The following is a 22,546-nucleotide window of genomic DNA, read 5'->3' on the forward strand; positions in this document are numbered from 1 at the left end:
ATACTTTTTTTATTATCATGCAGGAGAAGATAACACTTTGGATACACAGTCACATGAATAAGTTTGTGAGCCCTTTGAAAATATCCAGATTTTGTTACTAAATTCAAGGGTTCACTTACTTTTTCCACTCTGCACTGTGAATGATTACACACACACTGTATTTCATAAAAATGTGAAAAGTCTAATTATTTGTGTTATTAGTTTAGTCAGATAATGTTTGTCTATAATTGTAAAGTTACATTTTGATCAAACCACATTTAATGAGTAATCAATGCAGAAATCCAGATATTTTCCAATAGTTCACAAATTTATTCTTGCCACTGTATTTATTAAAAATATTTATTCGTTGATTTGAAAGCTACTTCTGACAGTCAAAGTGTTATATCGAATTTCAACACAATCTCAAACATTTTCAACATTCATTATCAGCTCTTTTCTATTCTCAACGATCAGCAGTGCCTGGAAATGCCGCAAATACCTTCAGATCGATTGACGGATCATTTGTCAATTATTCAACTAAACTGTCAAAATAAATAAATAAAATAAACACTCGCAGAAACCAAAGATGCAGAAATCGTTCTGCTTGATTTTCTGCTGATATACAGTTGAGTTCAGAGTTCACTGGGCTTTTAAGAGGCGTACAGTATAATCGGTGGTGAAGAGGTTGTGAAGTCGGACACTTTCACTTTTGTTTATTTTTAACCATAATGTGCATTATCATTTAATCCTCTGTTATATTTTCTTGGCAATACAAAACTGGGCAGAATTTTTGTCTCTTAGCAGAATCAGTAAGAACATGAGCAGTCACGTAATCACATAAAGAGCAAGAAAATATACAGAAAATATATGAAGATTAGGGTCCTTTTGAAAAACAAAATTTAAAATGTAAAGGGTCAAGAGCCCAACTAAAGCAAACACTGACCTCTGTCATGGTGACTTGAAACAAAACGTTACATTAAACCATCAACATCTAAACTTCTTTTAATTGTCAATAAGAGGTTTTGTAGATGTATGACAGAAATAAAGTTAAACTGATTAGTAATAAGTGCAATAAGTGGAAGTCATATTAACATCAGGTGTCTTCAATAATGGTCAATCATCACGTAATTACTATTAATATATATATATATATATATATATATATATATATATTATATATATATAGTGGTTTTACGCACTGGAATGTTTGCCAAATTTGTTTGTCCCCAAAGAACCGGACCAGTCATCAAGTATAGTTTCAAACACAGAGTTAGCAAAGGAGAAATGACAGTATGAATTGTGTTTATTATGAACATGCAAGAGAAGTAAACACTATGGATAGGCAAGAATACGTTTGTGAACCCTTAGAAAACATACAGCTTTAGTTACTAAATTTAAGGGTTCACTTACTTTCTCCAGCCTGCATTATGAATTATTATTGACTGTATTCAATGAAAATGTGAAAAGTACAATTATTTGTGTGTTATTGGTTTAGCCATATTGTGTTTGTCTATATCAGTGCTTCCCAAACCTGTCCTGGAGGACCCCCAGCCCTGCACATTTTGTATGTCTCCCTCATCTATCACACCTGATTCAACTCATGTGCTCATTAGCAGAGACTGCAAGACCTGAAATGGGTGTGTCAGAAATAGGGAGACATACAAAATGTGCAGGGCTGGGGGTCCTCCAGGACAGGTTTGGGAAGCACTGGTCTACAGTAATCAGTGCAGACATCCAAATATAGGGTTCACAAACTTCTTGCCATTGTATTTAATAACAAAATACATATTTTATTGGGAGATTTGAAAGATTTTTATACATTTTTATGTATAACTTGTATACCTCATCTAATGAGAAATTTTAATCTTAATACATATGTAATTATTAAAAGTTATAATAGTTATAAAAGTTATAATAGTAGTGAATATGATAAAATAATAGAATATCTACATAATTTAATTGGTTAGACGACACAGTTTCACTGTTGAGTTTCTATCAAATCCAAACACAGCATAGAGCGGCTGAGTGAATGTGGTCTGGACTCTGTGGATGAGGATCATTGTGTCTGAGACGCTGTAGAAGGACAAAATCCCTGCGCTGTGATCCACATACACTCCTATTCTACGCTTGGACACTACAGGGAGTTCAGTCTCGATGTTATTGTGTGTGAATGAGCAATGGATGGGAGAGAAGAACACAGTCCAGGACTGATTGTTACGTCCAACTACACTCTCAGGACCATTTCCCTTCCTGCTGATGCTCTTATACGTCACTGCTATATCCACTCCTGATCTTCCAGCTCCACTCCACTCCACCTCCCAGTAACAGCGTCCAGTCAAACTCTCTCTACACATCGCCTCAAGCCAACTATCAAATCTGTCTGGATGATCAGGATATGGCGGAAATGTGTCAGAAACAGTGATCACTGTGTTTCCCTCAGACAGACGGAGCCAATTATTCACTGAGTTCAGATCCAGAGTCAACAGATGGGAATCTGAGATAAATGTAAAACCTAAAGTCAATGCCAGATGCAATTAATCCATAATGAAGTTTGTTTATAATTATTTTGTTTTTTGCAGCCTATGTATTTTAAATTCGAAAATAAACAGTTTGGTCTGGAAACACATTATATTTTAAACAATAACAGTCAAACTCTCCCACTAGACTGGATTTGTGTGTGTGTGTGTTTTCATAGTAACTCACATTGTAGAAACTCCTCTCTGGTCTGATTTTCAGGAGCCAGAATGACCTGGACAGTTTTCACTATGGAAAACAAAACAGATCTGCAGTTTAATTCTCATGAAAAAATTAAACAATTTATATATTTAATGAATGGTGTTGAACTCATTTCTAAGAATAAATGAGTATTTACCTCTTCCAGATATCTTTTCTGTCTCCTCGCTGCAGAACTGCTGCAGGTTGTCTCTGAGTTGAGAGACAGATTTTACTACATCATCAAAAGACAGATGAGAACTGACAGTGAAGCCGTCTGTAGATCCAGAGAGAGAGACAGACGACAAACTCTACAGACACAAAGACAAAAACACAAACTCCCTGTAATTCCAGAAGCTTGTTAAAGTCCTCAGTGTTTGAGAAGATCTGTGTTACCTGGAGGAAATGAACATGATCCTGTGTTTGTGAAAGCTGCTTCAGCTCAGCGTCGGTCCCCCTCAGATCATTGATCTCCTGCTCTAGTCGCTCCAGTCGTTCTTCAGCTCGACTCACTGCAGCTCGTTCCTGATCTCTGATCAGCTGCGTCACCTCAGAGCGACGTCTCTCAATGGAGCGGATGAGCTCAGTGAAGATCCTCTCACTGTCCTCCACTGCGGTCTGTGCAGAGCGCTGTTACACACATCACAATCACACAGTGGCTTCAGTGGGACTAGAAGAGCTCCAGCACTGGAGGAAAGTCCAAACTGAGACTCAAACTTCTCTTCTTCTCCAAACTCACCTTATGAGACTCCACAGCCTCTCTCAGCTGCTGAAGATCTCTCTCTCTCTGCTGGATTCTCTGCTGGATGTTTCTCTGTTTCTTCTCCAAATGTCTCTGCAGAAAACAGAAATATTAATAAATCTGAGAAATTCTAAATAAAAGTGAACATATTTAATCACATCAGTTTCCCTGATTGAGAGAAAAGAACATAATGAAAGTGGAGAGAAACTACATTAACTGTCACTCATGAGATCCAGTATGAAGCAGTACCTGTTTCTCAGTCCTCGCTGCTGCAGTTGATACCGTGTCATGATTTTTGTGTTCATCCATCAAACACATCATACAGATACACCGCTGGTCAGTACGGCAGTAAATTTCCAGCATTTTACCATGTCGAGTGCAGATCATCTCCTGCAGTCGTCCAGTGGCGTCCATCAGATTGTGTCTTTTACTTCTGAAGAGATTCTCATGCTGTTCAAGGTGATTTTGACAGTAAGAGCTTCGACACTCCAGACACGACTTCACTGCTTTCTGTTTTATTCCAGTGCAGGAGTCACACTGAACATCTCCAGATTCAGTGTGATCAACTGCAGGAGCAGCAGGAGGAGCAGGAGCAGATTGGAGTCTCGTCTTCTTCAGTTTCTCCACCATCTCAGCAATCACCACATTCTTACCTAAAACCGGTCTTGGTGTGAAGGTCTGTTTGCATAATGGACATCTGTAGATTCCCTTCTGATCCTCCTGATTCCAGCAGTCAGTGATGCAGCTCATACAGTAACTGTGTCCACAGGGAATGGCCACTGGATCCTTCAGGAGATCCAGACACACTGGACAAGTGAACTGATCCTGATCCACTGAAATACTGGCTTCTGCCATTTCACTGCATGAACACATACAGAGAGAGAGAGAGAGAGAGAGAGAGAGAGAGTGAGAGCACAACAGTTTAGATGCACTATTTAGTGTTCTTTGGTTTGGTCTTTGGGGTGAGATCACAGTGGGTCTCGCATGTGACCAAGTGCTCAGATATCAAATTTCTGTTTTAAACATTCTTAAATTCAAATAAATCTAATAGCACTTCAAATAAGCCCGGATCTCAGAATGACTGCCGGACATTTCGCCATGGATGAAAGAACATCACCTGCAACTCAACCTAGCAGACAGAGCTTCTTGTCTTCCCAGCCACTACGACTATACAGGGCAATTTCACCATACATTCATCAACGATAATCCCATTAAGTTCATTCAGAAATCTTGGGCCAATCTTTAATGACCAGCTGACCTTCAAAGATGCAGGTTTGCAATGCACAACATCAGGAGGATCGGGTTCTTCCTAACTGCTGCACAACTTCACGTTCAGGCTCTTTTCTCATTTCTAGGCTGGACTATTGCAATACACTTCCAACAGTAATCAAACCAGCACGACTGGTCTTCAGTGAGTCCAAGATCGCTCATGTCACACCGCTGTTTATCTCTCTGCACTGGCAAACAGTTACAGCTCACATCAAGTTCAAGACATTGATGCTTGCATATAAAACAGCCACAGGCTCTGCACCCTCCTGCCTCCACCGGCTCTTATGAGTCTACATCCCCTCCAGAAGCCTGCGATCAGTAAGTGAGCGGCGCCTCGTGGTTACATCACAGAGACACAAAATCAATCTCTAGGATGTTTTCGTTCACTATTCCTTGCTGATGGAATGATCTTCCCCTATCCGGAACGCAGAATCCCTGACAATATTCAAGAAACAGCTGAAAACTCATCTCTTCCGTCAGCACAACGGTATCCTGCTGAAAAAAATTCTTCCCCCATGCTTTCACTTAATCTCTCCCTGTTGTAGCTTGCCTTGTACTATTCTAAACAATGTCTTTGTAAGTTTCTTTGGATAAAAGCATTTGCTAAATGAATAATTGTAAATGTATTCATGAGCCCAACAGCCTGACTGCCTTTAGCACGACAGAAAAGCTGTTGACAATCTACCTGAGACAAGACTTGAGCAAGTACAGAAATGTTCATTGAATATTGTAAGTTAATGCTGTTAAACCTATGTAAACATTTTACATTTTGGTAACACTTAGCAAGTTTTTAATCTCAGACCTATGTAAAACAATGAGGCGTGGTGTCACAGGCTTAGATTAAGCCAGGATTAGGCCTTAGATCAATTAGGGCATTTAAGTAGCTTTTATAAACATTGTGTGCATCTTGAGACAAAAAACAATATATTTTAAGACATGTCAGTGCAAGTTGTTTACAGTTAAAACAGTTCAAACATCCATTTTAGTCTGGACTAGACTGTCTGTGAAACCGCGGGTATATGAAAAATAATGTCTGAAGCACAAACATATATGATAATGAAAGATCGTGTGATTTTAACATTTTTCATTCATACATGGCTGCCGCATTTTTACTTCAGAAAAAATGCTTTGTAAAACGCACAAATTCATATAAATGCTTATTGATCGATGCTTCTTAAAAGTTCACTTATGTTTGCTTAATATCCATAAATGATATCCAATAGCCTATTTAAAAGTCATAGACCTACATATTATTTAAAATTATTTAATTATTTAATTTAATTATTTATTTGTGCTGGGATAGAGGCTGGTCGTATCGTATCGTTTATAGGAAAATAAATATCATTAAACAGCACAGGCACGTGACGTCTACAGCGAAACTGAAACTAACAAAACTAAAACAAACATTTAGAAACAGACATTTTAACTTACAAATAACGCTAATACTTAAATAATCCCCTAATGACGAGCAAAATACGGTCATAATAGGATAAAATATTTTCAACTAAACACATAGTGAACCACAGGTGACTCAGTCAAAACTCACATACCTGAAAAATATCACCACAATATCGCGATTCGATTTATATTGTTTAGTTGGTCTTTTTTAAAACTTTAGTTGAATGAGGGACAAATCCGTCGATCAATTCGAGTATATCTGCGGCGTTTCCAAGCGCTGCTGATCGGTGATTAAGAGGCGTGAACCCGGACACTTTCTGTTTCCCGTATGTCCAACAGTATAAAAGCACAACCACATTAAACCAAAAACTTGTGCTTTCCTTTTAACTTCACATTTTCTTCGTAAAATGGCACAGCTTTTTAAATAATACATACACTAACATCAGACAATAGAGCATTATAATATGATATTATGATAATCAAGCACTATTTAATGAACTTTAGTAATTAGAACTAAAACTTGGTAACCATGTATGAATGCATAATTGTCATTTTAACTGAACTTAGGACTGGTTCTGGTGCTTAAGATATTGTTGGTCATTCAGCGTTTCTGTACAAAAATAGATAATAGTAATAGATAGGCTAATAAAGGCACAATCTGTATTTTTTTGTCTCTAATCTCTTCAAAATAACAAAGGCGTAGATTGATGACTTAGTCAATTCGCGTGGAATCATGGAACTTGTCGTCATGCAGATGGATCAAATAATGTTTATGGCGAAATAATTATGGATGAGTGAATGCATTTTTGTTTTTAACATGACTGTGGTATGAAGCAGGGCGTGGCCGAGAATCGCGAGTGCGATTGCTAAAGAGAGACAGATATCAGTGCCACACGTGAGTCCCGGCTGAAATACTACTCATACAGGTCAGTTTATTTGATGAATTAAAATTGTGAGGTAAAGCAGCACTGTTTCACTTGGTCTCATGTTACACTATCAAACTGCATTTGAGTGTGTTGAAAGTTGTAATGCTATTCTATGTATTAGTTTGAGACTAACAGTAAGCTAGATCAACATTAAAATATGATATTCTAACATTTCATCGTGTTGAGTTTTTCACAATTCACAATTTAAAATTGTGAATTTCTCTGAATTTACAAACTCTTGGAAGCATTTAGGATAAAGCAAGTACACAATTGAACGAAATATATAACACTGCGCAAGTGTTTTTTGGATATTTTAATATAAAATTCTTACATATTGTGCCTTTAAAAAGATAATAGTACTACAAATTCTACTACTAATAACAATAAAAACTGCACTAAGGATTGATGAGCTGCTGGGTTCATGAATTAATCACGTTGTCAGCATTCGCTTGAACTGATTTGCTGAAATCAAAACAGGGAAGGTAATAGATGAGGGCCAGCCAATGAGATTACCGTTTGTGCAATAGTTCCGCTCACAACCAGAGAAACCGACATCTTTTCTGCTTGTTTTTAAAAGCTGAATAATTCCATATAAACTCTGTTATTTTGACAGGAAAATACAACAAAGAATATCGTTTACATGTATCGCGTCGATTCTGCATGGTATGGAATGCCCTGGGTATACTTCATTTTTTTATGCGTACGCTAGTGTACGGGCACAGTCGAAGACACAGCCTTGGAAAGTATACTTCATGACTTGTACGCATACACAGGCGTTTGACGCATGCACAGTTTTGAGCAATCTCTTGCCACAAGTTACAACCCATGTAAACATCTTTGTATTCTTTCAATCTAGAGTTGTATAAATGAGGGTACTTTCTAACCTCTTCGCACAATCTCTCATCTATGTAGGCCTCCATCGTCGCTGTAGCTTGCATGTGTTCAGGTTTGTTCTGTTTATGCAATTTTTCTTTGACTACCTTGTGAATTGTCCCCCCAGTCATTGCCACCTTGTGGATAAACTAATTATTGCAACAAACAAGCAAACAAATAAATAAATAAATAAACGTGTGCGATCTGCGTGTACAAGTACGCATGGTTACAAAAATCCAGCGGTGCGGTACTGTACGCTGACTCACATAAAACTATAATGGAACTAGAGAACTATAGAACTATACTTTGGGCTTAACCCTTTGAGCGATACGGTCCCACATATGGGATTTTTATTTCTGTGCCCCTGGGCGTAAGGTCCCACATATGGGATTTCGAACGTCACGTAACTGCCAGATTCAAACTGTGCTTTTGCGCTTTGGCTGCGAGACGGACGCGCGCATCTCTTGTCATATACCAAAGCTATGCAGTGTTTTCAGCCACATAATGCTTCTTTTAAGGTTTCAGACATTTAAATACACATAAGCATCATTAAAACAATACATTTAGAGTTTATAAAATACACACTGATGTCAGACATCAGTGGAAGCAGCAATAACAATCCATTCAAATATAATTTGCAGACATTTATTCATATCAGACACGCATAATGGGCCTAAGTAACTATAAAGTTTACTCTATTATTCTTCCAGTTCACCAGCCACTTACTTGCATATATTTCGGGAGAAACTGATGAATTCACCTGCTGTAAATCCGACTGACAGGACTCTGTGAACTGCAGCGCAAACTAAGATGGCGGCGCCCATCTTGCATTATAGATCAAGATAAAGATCGTTTATAAAGGTTTTTAAACGACAGAACACACTCACTTACACATATTTAAGAATCGGAATATCATATGGTTGATGACATGGTAAGCATGTTTGCGAATATTTTAAATAAAAAAGGAAAAACAAAATAATAGCGATCCATCCGTCATACAATGTTATTGTGGCTGCGTTCAGCGCTCGTGACAAGCAAGACGCGTCGCCATGGAAACTATAAGGGCAAACGTTCTAAAATAACGGTCGCCTTAAAAAAAACTCACGCTTGAAAGGGTTAAAATTCTCTCTCTCTCTTTGCGTGTGTTTCAGCAAAAGCAACGTGGAGTCGTGCGCCTTCACACTAGTGGTACGTCAAATACAGGTACGCCGCACATCCATTGAGTTGAATTGAAATACTACAGATTGTTTGACGGAGAGCGAAACTCAAGCGGCAAGCGCTCAGTCAGAGTGTTCAGCGCATAAAATATAGCTATGCTAAATTTATACTTTGCCTCTAACACACACACTGGCAAGTAAAATCTAAGAATTTATTAGCCAATGGCTAATGACAGACATTATTAGTCACCCAGATTGAAAATTTAGTTGCATATGTAAGTGATTTTCTCGCATTGTAGAGGGTTGATTATTGACGTTTTGTCCATGTCAGATTGAGAAATAACAGTATTGTCTTTCAATAGAGCAGATTTATAGGCGTTTAGCATATATCCTGAATAAAAAATCTGTCTAACAGCAAAAACTTTGAATAAAGTGAGATGATCTGCTGATGATCCTGAATGGCTTGTTGAATGAGTGTTGATAGTCTGAGGCTTATCAATATTAACAAAGCTGCTGAAAAGACTCAACAGATCCTGATTTATTATGCTGATGTCTTCAGATCTCCTGTAAATTGACACTTAAAGCTTACACATTTCATTGGTTTTAAACAGACTGAGGGTATTTGTTGGTTTCTATATGTATGTTTATATCTGTTTATGCTTTCAACTGTTTTTCTTACTATTATTTATATTTGGAAGAATTTAAACTGTATTCTTTTCTATATTTCTAGATATCTACGTTTATTTTAATGAAGCAGCAGATTAATGTTAGGATTAGCAATAAAAAATAATTTATGACAGACAGACATAAATGCTTAGAAGTGTCATTTATTATATATATATATAAAAAAACTCAGTAACTGACATATTTTTGATATTTGGCAGATCTGCTCCTCTCACACTGGAATTCATCATCAGTGAAGCTCCTCCTACACTACAATCACGTCATGAGTTAAGCTCCTCCCACTGTGATTTCCAAGAATCTCACGCACTCACACACAGACAACTTGCCATCTCTGTCAAAACAAATTTTAGAAGCTATTTATTTGCAAATATTTAAGCTGCCACAGTAAGAGAAGGCTATTCATAATATTTGGCAAAAATACTATTAAGTAGGTTTGTGGATAATTCAGCAACAAAAGTTATTCAAAAGAAATCATGGGGGGGCAGTAACTTTATTTTACAGTGCCGTAGTTACACATTACTACATGTACTTACTATAGTAATAACAGTAAATTATGCATAATTACAAGTAACTAACCCTAAACCAAATCCTAACCCTAACTGTAACTCTATAGTAAGTACATGTAGTTAATTAATAGTACTCAGTACTTATTTGAGTAATTACAATGTAACTACGGCACTGTAAAATAAAGTGTAACCAAAAAAACATTTAGTAGTGAACAAATAAAAGGTAAAATGTTCCATGTTGCTCTTTGTATTGTTATAAAATGCATTGATGAAAAACAAGTAAAAATATTTCAAGCGGGACTCTGACATTGAGAAAAAAAAAACTTTTTTAGGGTTGAAGATCAGGACAAATTTTATGTGCTTAATCATTGATTGTAATATCTATTTTAAACCTGCAGAATGAAGAGAAATATTATTTTATAGACGTGTGTAAACCAGTATTTTCTACCTTTTTTGCTTAATAAAGATATGTTGTTTCTGACAGAGTGATTAGAGAAAGAGAACAAAAGTAACTGTTTTAAGCGAGTGTTAACTGTTTAAGAATGTAAGGGGATGAACTGAAGGTCGCTACTCAACGGAGCTCATCCGTGTAAGGGGTGGATTTTGATTAATGATCATGGAGATGTTGTAAGAGGCACTCAAATAAGGCCTCAGATAACCACGAGTTGTTACATACAGAAGGGGACGGAGACACAGATACGGGTTAACAGGTTTATTGAAGGTAATGCAGAGCGTGATCAGAATGCAGGTAAGAGAATGCAGATGAATGGATCGCTGAGCAGATGAGCTGGCACTGATACTTGTCTGGATGTTTCTTTAGGGAGCGTGGATACCAGGAGACGGGGGAACGAAGACACACCGGAGAAGCACAGGAGACGAGGAGACACTGGGAATCACGGAGGACGCTGGAGACAGGTAAGTCGGTAGCAAGGGAGTCCAAGAGGTAAGTAAACACAGGTTAGTGTCAACGAGACCGGACAGTGACTGAGTGAACTGGCGTGTCTTTTATGTGGCAGTGGTGATGAGTGTGGATGGGCGTCAGGTGAGGCTTGTTAGTATTCGGGAGAGGGAGTGCGATGTGATTGGGTGACTGTGGAGCCTGGCATGTCTGTGACATTACCCCCCCCTCCACGGTCCGCTCCTGAGGACCGTGGACCCCGACGTCGTGGTGGTCGACCTCTACCTCGGGGGGCTGGCTTACTGGGATGTCTGGCGTGGAAGTCGTCAAGGAGGCTGGGGTCTAGAACATAATTTCTCGGGACCCATGAGCGTTCTTCGGGACCATACCCTTCCCAGTCGACTAGGTACTCCAGGGACCCACCACGACGCCGGGAGTCCAAGATGTCTTTCACCTGATAGGCCACTTCGTCTTCTGCGATGAGTGGAGGAGGGGGATCTTCGGAGTCGCCAGGCTCTGTGGAGGGAAGGACAGAGGGATGGTGAGGCTTTAAAAGTGATACGTGGAAAACTGGGTGGATGCGATACTCAGGGGGGAGTTGCAGGTGATAGGTGACGGGGTTGATCTGCCGGATGACGGTGAAGGGGCCAACGAACCTAGGACTCAGTTTCCTACAGGGCAGGTGCATCCTGATGTCCCTGGTTGACAGCCAAACCTTCTGCCCTGGTTGGTAGTTGGGTGCGTGGGAGCGTCGAAGGTCGGCTGTCAACCGGCGCCTGCGTAGGGCTCGCTGGAGTTGCAGATGTGCTGAGTCCCAGACCCTCTCGCTCTCCCGGAACCAGTAATCCACTGCCGGAACGTCTGATGGTTCCCCATCCCAGGGGAAGAGTGGGGGCTGGTAACCGAGCGCGCATTGGAAAGGTGTAAGGCCAGTAGTGGGTTGACGGAGGGAGTTCTGGGCGTACTCGGCCCAGCCCAAGAACTGGTTCCAGGAGTCCTGGTGGCCGTGACAGAAGGTACGTAGGAAACGGCCAATCTCCTGTATCTTCCTCTCCGTCTGCCCGTTTGTCTGGGGATGGTAACCGGAGGAGAGGCTTACGGTCACACCTAGGAGCTTGAAGAAGGCTTTCCAGACTCTGGATGTGAACTGGGTACCACGGTCCGAAACAATGTCTTCAGGTAGCCCATAATAACGGAAGACGTGGTTAAATAACAGCTCTGCCGTTTCCATGGCAGTGGGGAGTCCAGGCAGGGGAACTAAGCGACAGGACTTGGAAAGGCGGTCGACAATGACCAGTACACAGGTACATCCATCGGAGACAGGAAGGTCGGTAATGAAGTCCACTCCTAGGTGTGACCAGGGGCGAGTGGGAACGGGCAGAGGTTGGAGCTTTCCGGAGGGAAGATGGCGTGGACTTTTGGAGATGGCACATTCCCTGCACCCTTGTACGTACCTCCTGACGTTGGATAGCATGCTGGGCCACCAGAAGCGCTGTTTTAACAGCGAGAGGGTTTTGTTGACCCCGGGGTGGCCAGTGCCCAGTGAAGTATGCGTAGAGTGGATGAGGGGCGTGCGTCATGACCGGGGTACATACTTCAATCCGGGGGGACAACCCGGCGGAATGTTGGTGGAGGCATTGGTCTTGGGGAGCGTTTCTTCCGACCAGGAGATGGGGCTGACTATGAGTCGTTCAGGAATGATGGGCTCTGGATCTTTGTTGTTTTCCTCGAGGCAATGGATACGGGAAAGAGCATCAGCTTTCACGTTCTTAGAACCGGGGCGGTAGGAGATGGTAAAATCGAACCTGGTGAAGAAGAGAGCCCATCTGGCCTGGCGGGGGTTTAGTCTCTTGGCATCACGTAGGTATCCTAGGTTTTTATTGTCTGTCAAGACCGTAAAGGGGTGTTTAGCTCCCTCAAGCCAGTGCCTCCACTCCTCCAGGGCGAGTTTGATGGCGAGGAGCTCCCGGTTGCCGATGTCATAGTTTATTTCCGCCGGGTTGAGTTTCCTGGAGAAGAAAGCACATGGATGGAGTTTGCTGGGATTCCCCTGCTGCTGGGATAATACCGCTCCCACTCCGGTGGTTGAGGCGTCTACCTCGACAATGAAGGGGAGCTCTGGGTCAGGGTGAACCAGGAGGGGAGCGGTCGTGAAGGCGATCTTGAGGGTCTCAAAGGCTTGGGTGGCGGCTGGGGTCCAGGACAGAGACTTGGGCTTACCACGGAGGAGGTTGGTGAGTGGACCGGTGATGGAGCTATAGTGCTGGATGAAACGGCGGTAGAAGTTGGCAAATCCTAGGAATCTCTGTAGTTCTTTAATCGTGGAGGGAATGGGCCATTCTTTGACTGCGGTGACCTTCCTCTCGTCCATGCGGACGCCACTGTGGTCGATGATGTAGCCGAGGAAGTGCACGGAAGGCTGATGGAAGGTGCACTTCTCGGCTTTCAGGAAGAGGTGGTAACTTCGTAGGCGTTGGAGGACCTCCGCAACGTGTCGGCGATGTTCGGCCAGGCTCCGGGAGTAGATCAGAATATCATCAATGTAGACCAGGACAGACCGGTGCAGGAACTCCCGGAGCACCTCATGCATGAAGTCTTGGAATACGGAGGGGGCGTTGACCAGTCCATACGGCATGACGAGGTACTCATAATGGCCAGTAGGGGTCACGAAAGCTGTTTTCCACTCGTCCCCCTCACGTATTCTGATGAGGTTGTACGCGCTGCGGAGGTCCAGCTTGGTGAACACAGTGGCGCCGCGCAGATGTTCCAGGGCCGCTGGGACGAGAGGAAGGGGGTAACGGAATTTAACTGTGATTTGGTTGAGTGCTCGATAATCAATGCAGGGCCGCAAGCCTCCGTCCTTTTTAGCCACGAAGAAGAAGCTAGAAGCAGCAGGGGAAGTGGACGGTCGGATGTAACCTTGCTTGAGAGCCTCGTCGATGTACTCCTCCATGGCTTTCTCCTCCGGAACGGATAGGGAATATATTTTCCCTCTGGGCACTGGCTCACCTGGGATGAGGTCAATGGCACAGTCCCATGGCCGATGGGGAGGCAGCTTGGAGGCTTGTTTAGGACAGAAGACATCTCTGAAGTGGGAGTAACAGGCTGGGATATCCGTGGAACGTTTCTCGAGAGGGCTTTCCACAGTAGTAGCCCCAACTTGGATTTCCTGGAAATCTGGAGAACTGGATGCGGGGAGTTCAGGGAAACAGTTCTGGAAACAGTGGTTACCCCACTTCAGGATCTCTCCTGTCCTCCAGGAGATGGTGGGGTTGTGCTGCTCAAGCCATGGGCGCCCTAGGATCACGTCAGATGTAGACTCCTCCAGAACCAGCAGCTGAATTTCTTCGGTGTGGAGCACTCCCACCTGGAGACGGAGGGGTGCCACGCTGTAACGTACTTTCCGTAGTGGTTTTCCTGTTATCGCGTGGACCTGGTAGATCTTCGGCGTGGGAGTGGTTTTGAGATGCAGCTGGCGACAGAGGGCTCCGGAGATGAAGTTTCCAGCTGACCCAGAATCGAGGAGCGCACAGGCTGAAAAACAAAGTTCGGCGGCAGTAAGTGTTACTTCAATTGTGAGTGGTTTCATTTTATTCAGAGCAGGCAGGATGGCACTCACCAAAGGCCAAGCAGGACGTAGGGGGCATTCAGCGATATAATGCCTGGCACCACCACAATACAGGCAGAGATTCTGGGTCAGCCTCCTCTGTCGCTCAGCTGCTGAAAGACATGAGTGCTCAATTTGCATGTTGTCATTAGCTGGTTCTGGAGAGCTGACGGACTCTGGCTGGTGGGAAAAGGAGGGGAATAATGGCTGGCCCTGGTGCTCTTCTAAGCACAGCTGCATACGAGTGGCGAATCTGATGGATAGTTGAATGAATTTCTCGAGCCCGATGGAATCCTCGTATGCAGCGAGATGCAACCGCACACGTGGATCGAGGCCCTGACGATACGTCGTGATCAGAGCCTGCTCATTCCAGCCACTTGCAGCAGCGAGGGTACGAAACTGGAGGGCATAATCAGACACAGTTAGTGCACCTTGTTTTAAATTGCATAATCTCTCACCAATCGACGAGTCCCAGGCGGGTTTGCCAAAAACTTCCTTGAAGTGAGTTGTAAAACTTGACAAGGATGATACTACAGGGTTGTTTAAATTCCAGAGAGGTTCAGCCCATCGCAGTGCTTTTCCGTGGAGTTGAGAGATTATGAAAGCCACCTTAGAACGATCGTCGGGGTACAGGTGCGGTTGCATCTCCAGGACCAGCGAACATTGCAGGAGAAAACCGTTGCAATCCTCCGCCAGACCAGAGAAGGGCGCCGGTTTGGCCATGGGACTGGCGACCACGGGAGGTGAAGGAGCTGCGGCGGTGGATGCGGAAGTGTTCGCTGGTGTTGTAGCCGTGGAGGTGCTGGCGAAGGTGCGACGAAGTGCAGTGACCAGCTCTTGAATGGGATCCGGGGTGCTCATGCTGTTACCTGGGCGGTGTTGGTCCGGTCTTCTGTTACATACAGAAGGGGATGGAGACACAGATACGGGTTAACAGGTTTATTGAAGGTAATGCAGAGCGTGATCAGAATGCAGGTAAGAGAATGCAGATGAATGGATCGCTGAGCAGATGAGCTGGCACTGATACTTGTCTGGATGTTTCTTTAGGGAGCGTGGATACCAGGAGACGTGGGAACGAAGACACACCGGAGAAGCACAGGAGACGAGGAGACACTGGGAATCACGGAGGACGCTGGAGACAGGTAAGTCGGTAGCAAGGGAGTCCAAGAGGTAAGTAAACACAGGTTAGTGTCAACGAGACCGGACAGTGACTGAGTGAACTGGCGTGTCTTTTATGTGGCAGTGGTGATGAGTGTGGATGGGCGTCAGGTGAGGCTTGTTAGTATTCGGGAGAGGGAGTGCGATGTGATTGGGTGACTGTGGAGCCTGGCGTGTCTGTGACACGAGCACTGGCCTCCTCTTTCTGTCACACACTTGGTAGAAGACTCAGATATATTGCCTTTTTTTTTTTCTCTCTATCTCATGTTTCAATCTAATCTACAAATGCTTTGAGAAGCAAAAATGATGTCTCTTTCTGCAGTCAAGGTCAGTAGGCTAGGGACAGTTCAAGGAATCAGCTAAGATGTTTCCGATTAAAAAAATATTTGCGAACATCAGGTGGACATGATGTTGAGGAAGACCAGTGTGGATGAAGATGAAGTGGAAAGTGTACATATATGGTAAAATGAAGTCAGAGGCCTTATGATAATCTGTTCATTTGTTTATCAAATAAACTTTGAACGTCTTTGTTTAATGATAAATGAATACTGAATAAATACTCTGTTTAGCTTAGAGCTCATTTTGTAGCTCTCTGAGATATGTTTCGGTAGAGAGACTACCCTGGGTCGTGATTTCAGATAAATTAATTTTATATGATTGATATTGCTATTTTCCTTTTTAAAAAATATATTATTTTGCTTGCTTTTAAGTTAATGCCAAAAGATGCTTGAATGCTGCAATACTAATGTAGAAACAAATGTATTTGACTTCCTCTTTTTTTGTAAAACAGAATGCGATGAGCAAAAGTTGTGAAAGTTAGCTTCCTGAACTTAATGTTTTTAACGAACCACAGAGGTTATCCAGAGGTTACACAGGGTAGGGGTGAAGAGAACGTTTTGAAACCACCAGAGGAAACGAGACAAAGACTACAGTGAAGAAGAGCAAGGGTGCTTGAAGAAGACAACAGTGTAAACGAGTGAGGAAGAACATCCAGCTTTTTAAGCATGATTTACAGAGACTGATACGCCTACAACAGGAAGATTGGATCATATCGGGCATAGAGGAGTTGTGCTAACAGCATCTCCAATATCGCTATTCAGAGCTTGATTATTGAGCTTTTCGCTTTGCTGAGTTTAACTTTTGTTTTGCATTAACTGCTTTGTATTTTAACCAGTAAAATAAGTGTTTTCATTCTAACAACTGCCTCCTGTGAGACAACTTATAACTACAAACTGAGCCTCCAAAAAGGACAAGCTTATACGTCATTTCTGAAGAGCTTCAGTTATGAAGTAAAATATCTAGCTTCCGCCAGACCGTCTTCTGTATTGATTTTTGGTCAAACCACCCTATGAAGACGGCTGTCATTAGTGTTTGTTTTTGTGTTATTGATGTATTATTCTCGTCATATTGTGAGCAATAAAACAGTATTTCCTTTCAGTTTTTTAGGCTTTTATTATATATCCTAACTCAAATGAACTGTTTATTACAGTCAAACACTCAGAATAAAGTCAGATGACCTGCTGATGATATTGTGTTGAATGAGAGTTGATAGTCTGAGTCTCAATATTATAAAATATTAACAGAAAGCTTTCAACTGTTTTTCTTAGCATTAATTAAATTTGCAAGAATTTACATTATTTATGCTATTTTATATTTCTATATATCTGTCTGTATTTGAATGAAGAAGCAGAATAATGTAAGGATTAGCAATATAAAAAAGCCTTTGGCAGGATTGAATGGGGATACCTTTTTGAGGTGCTTAAAATATATGGGTTGGGTGAGGGGTATATTAAAAGGATTAGGTTACTTTATAGGGACCCACAAGCAGAAATAATAACAAATAGCCAAATTTCAAAACCCTTCAATTTAAGTAGAGGTACACGTCAAGGGTGTCCATTGTCCCCTCTTTTATTTTTATTTGCAATAGGACCCCTCGCAATGGCAATTCGGAGTAGTCCTGAAATAAAAGGCATCACGATAGGTGAGAGGGAACATCGCTTATCATTGTTTGCAGATGATATTGTGGTATTTCTTACAAATCTAGAACCTTCTATTCAAGCACTTAATAATATACTAACAACATTTGGAGAATTTTCGGGCTACAAAGTTAATAATGATGAAAGGAGAAACTCTTTGACCTGTAGGCAATTCGTCTGCTCTCCTGAAGGTTTTACATATTTAGGAATTAAGATAACCCCAAATATAAAAGAAATTATTCCAACTAATTATGACCCACTAGTAAAGAAAGTCATTGACCACTTGAGAGATGGAATGCATTACCAATTTCTATTATTGGACGTATAAATATTATAAAGATGTCAATTTTACCAAATTTTTTATATCTCTTCCGGTCTTGGCTTAAGGTAGCAAACATAAAACTTTACTATTGAGCAGCTCAATTATGCTCTGCTATGTACTACTTCATGGATACGGAACCTCCAGCGTGGAATGGAATAACAATTCCATTACAGATGTATCTTTACTCTTCTTCAATTAGAATGCTCAAAAAAACTACACTGTAAAAAAAAATTTGTAGTTTTTACAAAATAATTTTGGCAGCTGTCGTTGCCAGAATAATTTTGTAAAAAAATACAGGAAAACTGTAAACACATTTACAGAACAAAATGTACATTTTACAGTATAAAACTGTATTTTAAGAAAATTTGAATGTAAACCAATAAATTCAACAATGCACACTACTACTAAAATCTGTTTTTTACCTTTAACATATACTGACAACCACCATAATAATGCAGGTGGTAAAAGAGAAAGCCACATGAAGAATCAGAGTTCATCACAAGTAGCTTTTCCACGAGCTGAAATATAGACTAATATAAGAAGGTGCACAGAGTCATTCATGCAAACGCAAAACATCATCATGGTAACCCACAATACTTAAATAATGCAATAAACATTCATTAAACAACAGAAGATGTAACATAAAACCCTAATGTACATAACTGATAACAAAAACTATTAAGAAACATGATTATTTAAACAAAATACTTTCAAATGTGGAGTGTCACACAGGGAATTGTGGGAACATCAGTTTACAGATTTTGACTGTAAATTAAACATTGATTTTGTTTTTTTTACGTATGTAAATTGTAAAATTTACAGCATTTTACTGTGAAAATTGCATAAATGTCTGGTTAGAGCTTTTACAGTTTTTCCCTGTATATAATACGGGAACTTACTGTTAACCTATTTACAATTTTTTTTCTGTAGCGTTTTTACAATATTTTACCGTTAAAATCACATTCATTTTTTACAGTGTATGCATAATCCTTTTCTTAGTAATACCATCTCTGTATGGTATGAAGCTCACAATTTTTTTAGATGAAGCAATTACATTGTCAGGTTTGTCACCACAAATACAAATTTTGTGCCTGGGAGAAGTGATAAGGGATTTAAAAATTGGATGTATAAGGGAATAAGCCAACTTAAAGATTTATACGAGGAAGGTATAATGTTGTCATTCCAAGAACTGATGAGAAAATATGATATTCCTCAGAAACATTTGTTTTAAATTTTTACAAATAAGAAGTTTTATTCATTCTGAAATTAAAACATATTCAGAACCCCCTTTGTCAATCATAGAAAAACACACTTTAAAACATTTAAGGGATAAAGGCAATCTGTCATTCTTTTATAATATACTCTTAGAGGGATCAAAAGAGAGTTCATTATCTTATTTAACAGCTTGGAAGAATGATCTTCAGGAAGATATTTCTAAAGAAGAATGGATGGAATCTTGTTTATTTGCACAAAACAACAGTGTCAATACTAGGTGTAAATTGCTGCAATATAAATGGCTCCTTCGTACCTACATTACCCCAGTCAAATTACATAAATTTAATCCCAATGTTCCAGACAGTTGTTTAAAATGCAAACAAGAAATTGGTACCCTTTATCACTGTATATAGGAGTGCAATGAGATTCAAGGATTCTGGAAGGAGATCAGCTCCTCCCACACTGCAATTCATCATCAACGAAGCTCCTCCCATTGCAATCACATCATCAGTGAAGCTCCTCTCACTGCAATTCACCAATAAATGCTGGAATATTCCCATCAGCCTACAAGTCGGCTGGCTGAGGACCGAGCGGCAGTGTGTCCGGGAACCGGACCAAGAATTTTATTTCCTCTCTTCCCTCTCTCGTTCTGTCGCTCCCTGTGCTTCCGTCTCCTTATGTCTCATCTCGTCTGTCCTTACCCCCAGGTGCCGTGGCCGCTGAGACAGGCCCCCGGGGGGGAGTAGAGCGCAGTCTCGTGGGTACCCCCCGGCCTGCGAGGGGCGATGGGGGTATGTGACGAGCAGGGCGGGCGAGAGCCGTGAGGGAAAGGCGCCTCGAATCTCTCACAGAGGAGCTCCGGAAGCATAAAAGGGGAGCGACGACAGTGAAGGACAAGAGAGAGGACCAGGCCTGGACTTTATGTTTTGTTATGTTTGTCAATCAGCACACCTTAAGAGTCACATGAGGATCCACACTGGAGAGAAGCCATACATACGTGATAAGTGCGGGAAGAGTTTCACATACAAACAACTCTTTGATGTTCACATGAGAATCCACACTGGGGAGAAGCCATTCACTTGTGATCAGTGCGGGAATAGTTTCACGCAGTCAGCACACCTTAAGAGTCTCATGAGGATCCGCACTGGAGAGAAGCCATACACATGCAATAAGTGCGGGAAGAGTTTCACATACAAACATCTCCTTGATGTTCACATGAGAATCCACACTGGAGAGAAGCCATTCACTTGTGATCAGTGCGGGAATAGTTTCACATACAAACAACTCTTTGATTTTCACATGAGAATCCACACTGGAGAGACGCCATTCACATGTGATCAATGTTGGAAAAGTTTCACACAATACGCACATCTTAAAAGACACACGAGAATCCACACTGGAGAGAAGCCGTTCATGTGTGGTCAGTGTGAAAAGAGATTCTCAAACAAAGAAAGTTTAACAGTACATCAGAAAATTCATACTGGTGTGAAAGATTATATGTGCTTTGAGTGTGAGAAAACTTTTACTCATGCAAACTGTTTAAAACTGCACCAGAGAATTCACACTGGAGAAAAACCTTACAAGGGTTCTCACTGTGACAAGAGATTCAGTCAGTCACCTGAAGCGCAATCACCACAGTCTAAAATCACAGTAAGTATTTCATCAACAAACTGTTTTTCTGTTTAAAGCTGCAGTCCATAACTTTTTGTATATTTAAAATGTACAAAAATTATATAATGAACAAGTATATCACGAATCTATTTCCCAAACCATGTCCTGAATCACTACAGTACACCTATAAGTGTTAATGTACACTGATATGTTTCTTATCACTGTTGAGTAGCCCAGTACCTACTCTTTTTGTTTTAAAGGAAAAACAGAAGTCAAAAATCTGTAAATCATGTAAATCAAGGCTGAAGATTCACATGAGAGTTCACGCTGGGAAGAAGTGCTCTGAAATCACATCTGCCTTCTCATTCTGAAGAAAGACCATTTAACTGTGATCAGTGTGGTAAACAGTTTTATTGGGCATCAGTCCTGAAGAAACACCTGAAGATCCACACAAAGGAGAAAATTAATTCATAATATCACAGCAGAAAAGACACTGTGGTGTGTGTTTTAGTGCAGGAAGTGCTTTACTACAGATGATAAAATGAAAGAGCACCAGAAAATTCACACTGGAAAAAAAAAAAAACACAAAACTGAGACAAGAGGTTCAATCTGTCAGAAACACATGAAAGGATTCACACTGGAGAGAAACACATGAGAGTTTGATCAATTATTTAGTCTACAGTCATGGTCACAGTAACTATCATCTTCAGATCCAGCAGTGTGATAGCAAACGTGACACGAAAAAGCATCTCTTCCATAGAAATCTGTCCTAATCAGCTTCAATGAGTGACACGGCAAAGAAATATCATCCAAAGTTCCTCCCCAAATAACAATATCTAATTTTTATTCTCATATATCATTTTGTTTTATTATATAAATTATGTAAATATGCTTTATTATATATATATATATATATATACAGAGGATTCTTCTCCTTTGTGTGAATCTTCAGGTGTTTCTTCAGGACTATATATATATATATATATATATATATATATATATATATATATAAGCGGGGACTCTCTCGTTTTAAGTACCACAACAAAATGGTACATAATACAATTCATAAATATTAAACCATTTTAACATTATTAAAAATACATAGCCTACTGAGTGACTGATACAATTTTTATCATGTGACAAACTTGTTTGTTCACATAGAGTGCAGAGTTTTTACATCTGTGTTTCCTTTCATTTATTTTCAAGATCTGAGGTAGTTTAGTTAAATTGTGTTTGTCTACAACTGAAGACTTCAGATGCAAAAGCCTCTAAGTGCCATCTGAAACTTTCTTCTAAAATGAGCATTTTTATCAAGCTTCTTGTATGTTTAGGGTCAGTAATTTCACTCTAATGGCAATAAAAATGACCTATTAGTTGCCATTAGAATAAAATTACTGACCCTAAACATACAAGCTTGATAAAAATGCTCATTTTAGAAGAAAATTTCAGATGGCACTTAGAGGATTTTGCATCTGAAGTCTTCAACTGTAAGTTAAATTAAGATCAGACCATA

General features: G+C 40.7%; 2 protein-coding genes across 2 annotated transcripts in view; both read right to left on the reverse strand.

The window, feature by feature from the left end:
- The window catches only part of LOC127508646 (tripartite motif-containing protein 16-like), a 134,630-nt gene extending 128,218 nt beyond the window's left edge, over positions 1-6,412 (reverse strand). Inside the window, exon 1 of the mRNA XM_051886778.1 lies at positions 6,253-6,412. The gene's annotated coding sequence lies outside the window, so the exon portion shown is untranslated. The remainder of the gene's footprint in view (positions 1-6,252) is intronic.
- LOC127508647 (tripartite motif-containing protein 16-like) lies at positions 1,685-6,412 on the reverse strand. Its single transcript, XM_051886782.1, has 7 exons — positions 6,253-6,412; positions 3,683-4,292; positions 3,431-3,526; positions 3,088-3,321; positions 2,852-3,002; positions 2,683-2,742; positions 1,685-2,473 (listed from the first exon to the last, which is right to left on the reverse strand). Exons 2-7 carry the CDS (start codon positions 4,286-4,288, stop codon positions 1,935-1,937), a joined length of 1,686 nt encoding a protein of 561 aa, XP_051742742.1. The 5' UTR covers positions 4,289-4,292; positions 6,253-6,412; the 3' UTR covers positions 1,685-1,934.
- Positions 6,413-22,546: the final 16,134 nt, after the last annotated feature.

Source organism: Ctenopharyngodon idella, chromosome 3, assembly GCF_019924925.1.
Source record: "Ctenopharyngodon idella isolate HZGC_01 chromosome 3, HZGC01, whole genome shotgun sequence".
Taxonomy (NCBI): domain Eukaryota; kingdom Metazoa; phylum Chordata; class Actinopteri; order Cypriniformes; family Xenocyprididae; genus Ctenopharyngodon; species Ctenopharyngodon idella.

Coding starts and splice junctions, on each gene's coding strand:
- LOC127508647 (XM_051886782.1), bottom strand. CDS start 4,288: ATGGCAGAAGCCAGTATTTCAGTGGATCAGGATCAGTTCACTTGTCCA. Junction 3,322..3,430: donor AGGCTGTGGAGTCTCATAAG/GTGAGTTTGGAG, acceptor TGTGTGTAACAG/CGCTCTGCACAGACCGCAGT. Junction 2,743..2,851: donor AGAAAAGATATCTGGAAGAG/GTAAATACTCAT, acceptor TGTTTTCCATAG/TGAAAACTGTCCAGGTCATT.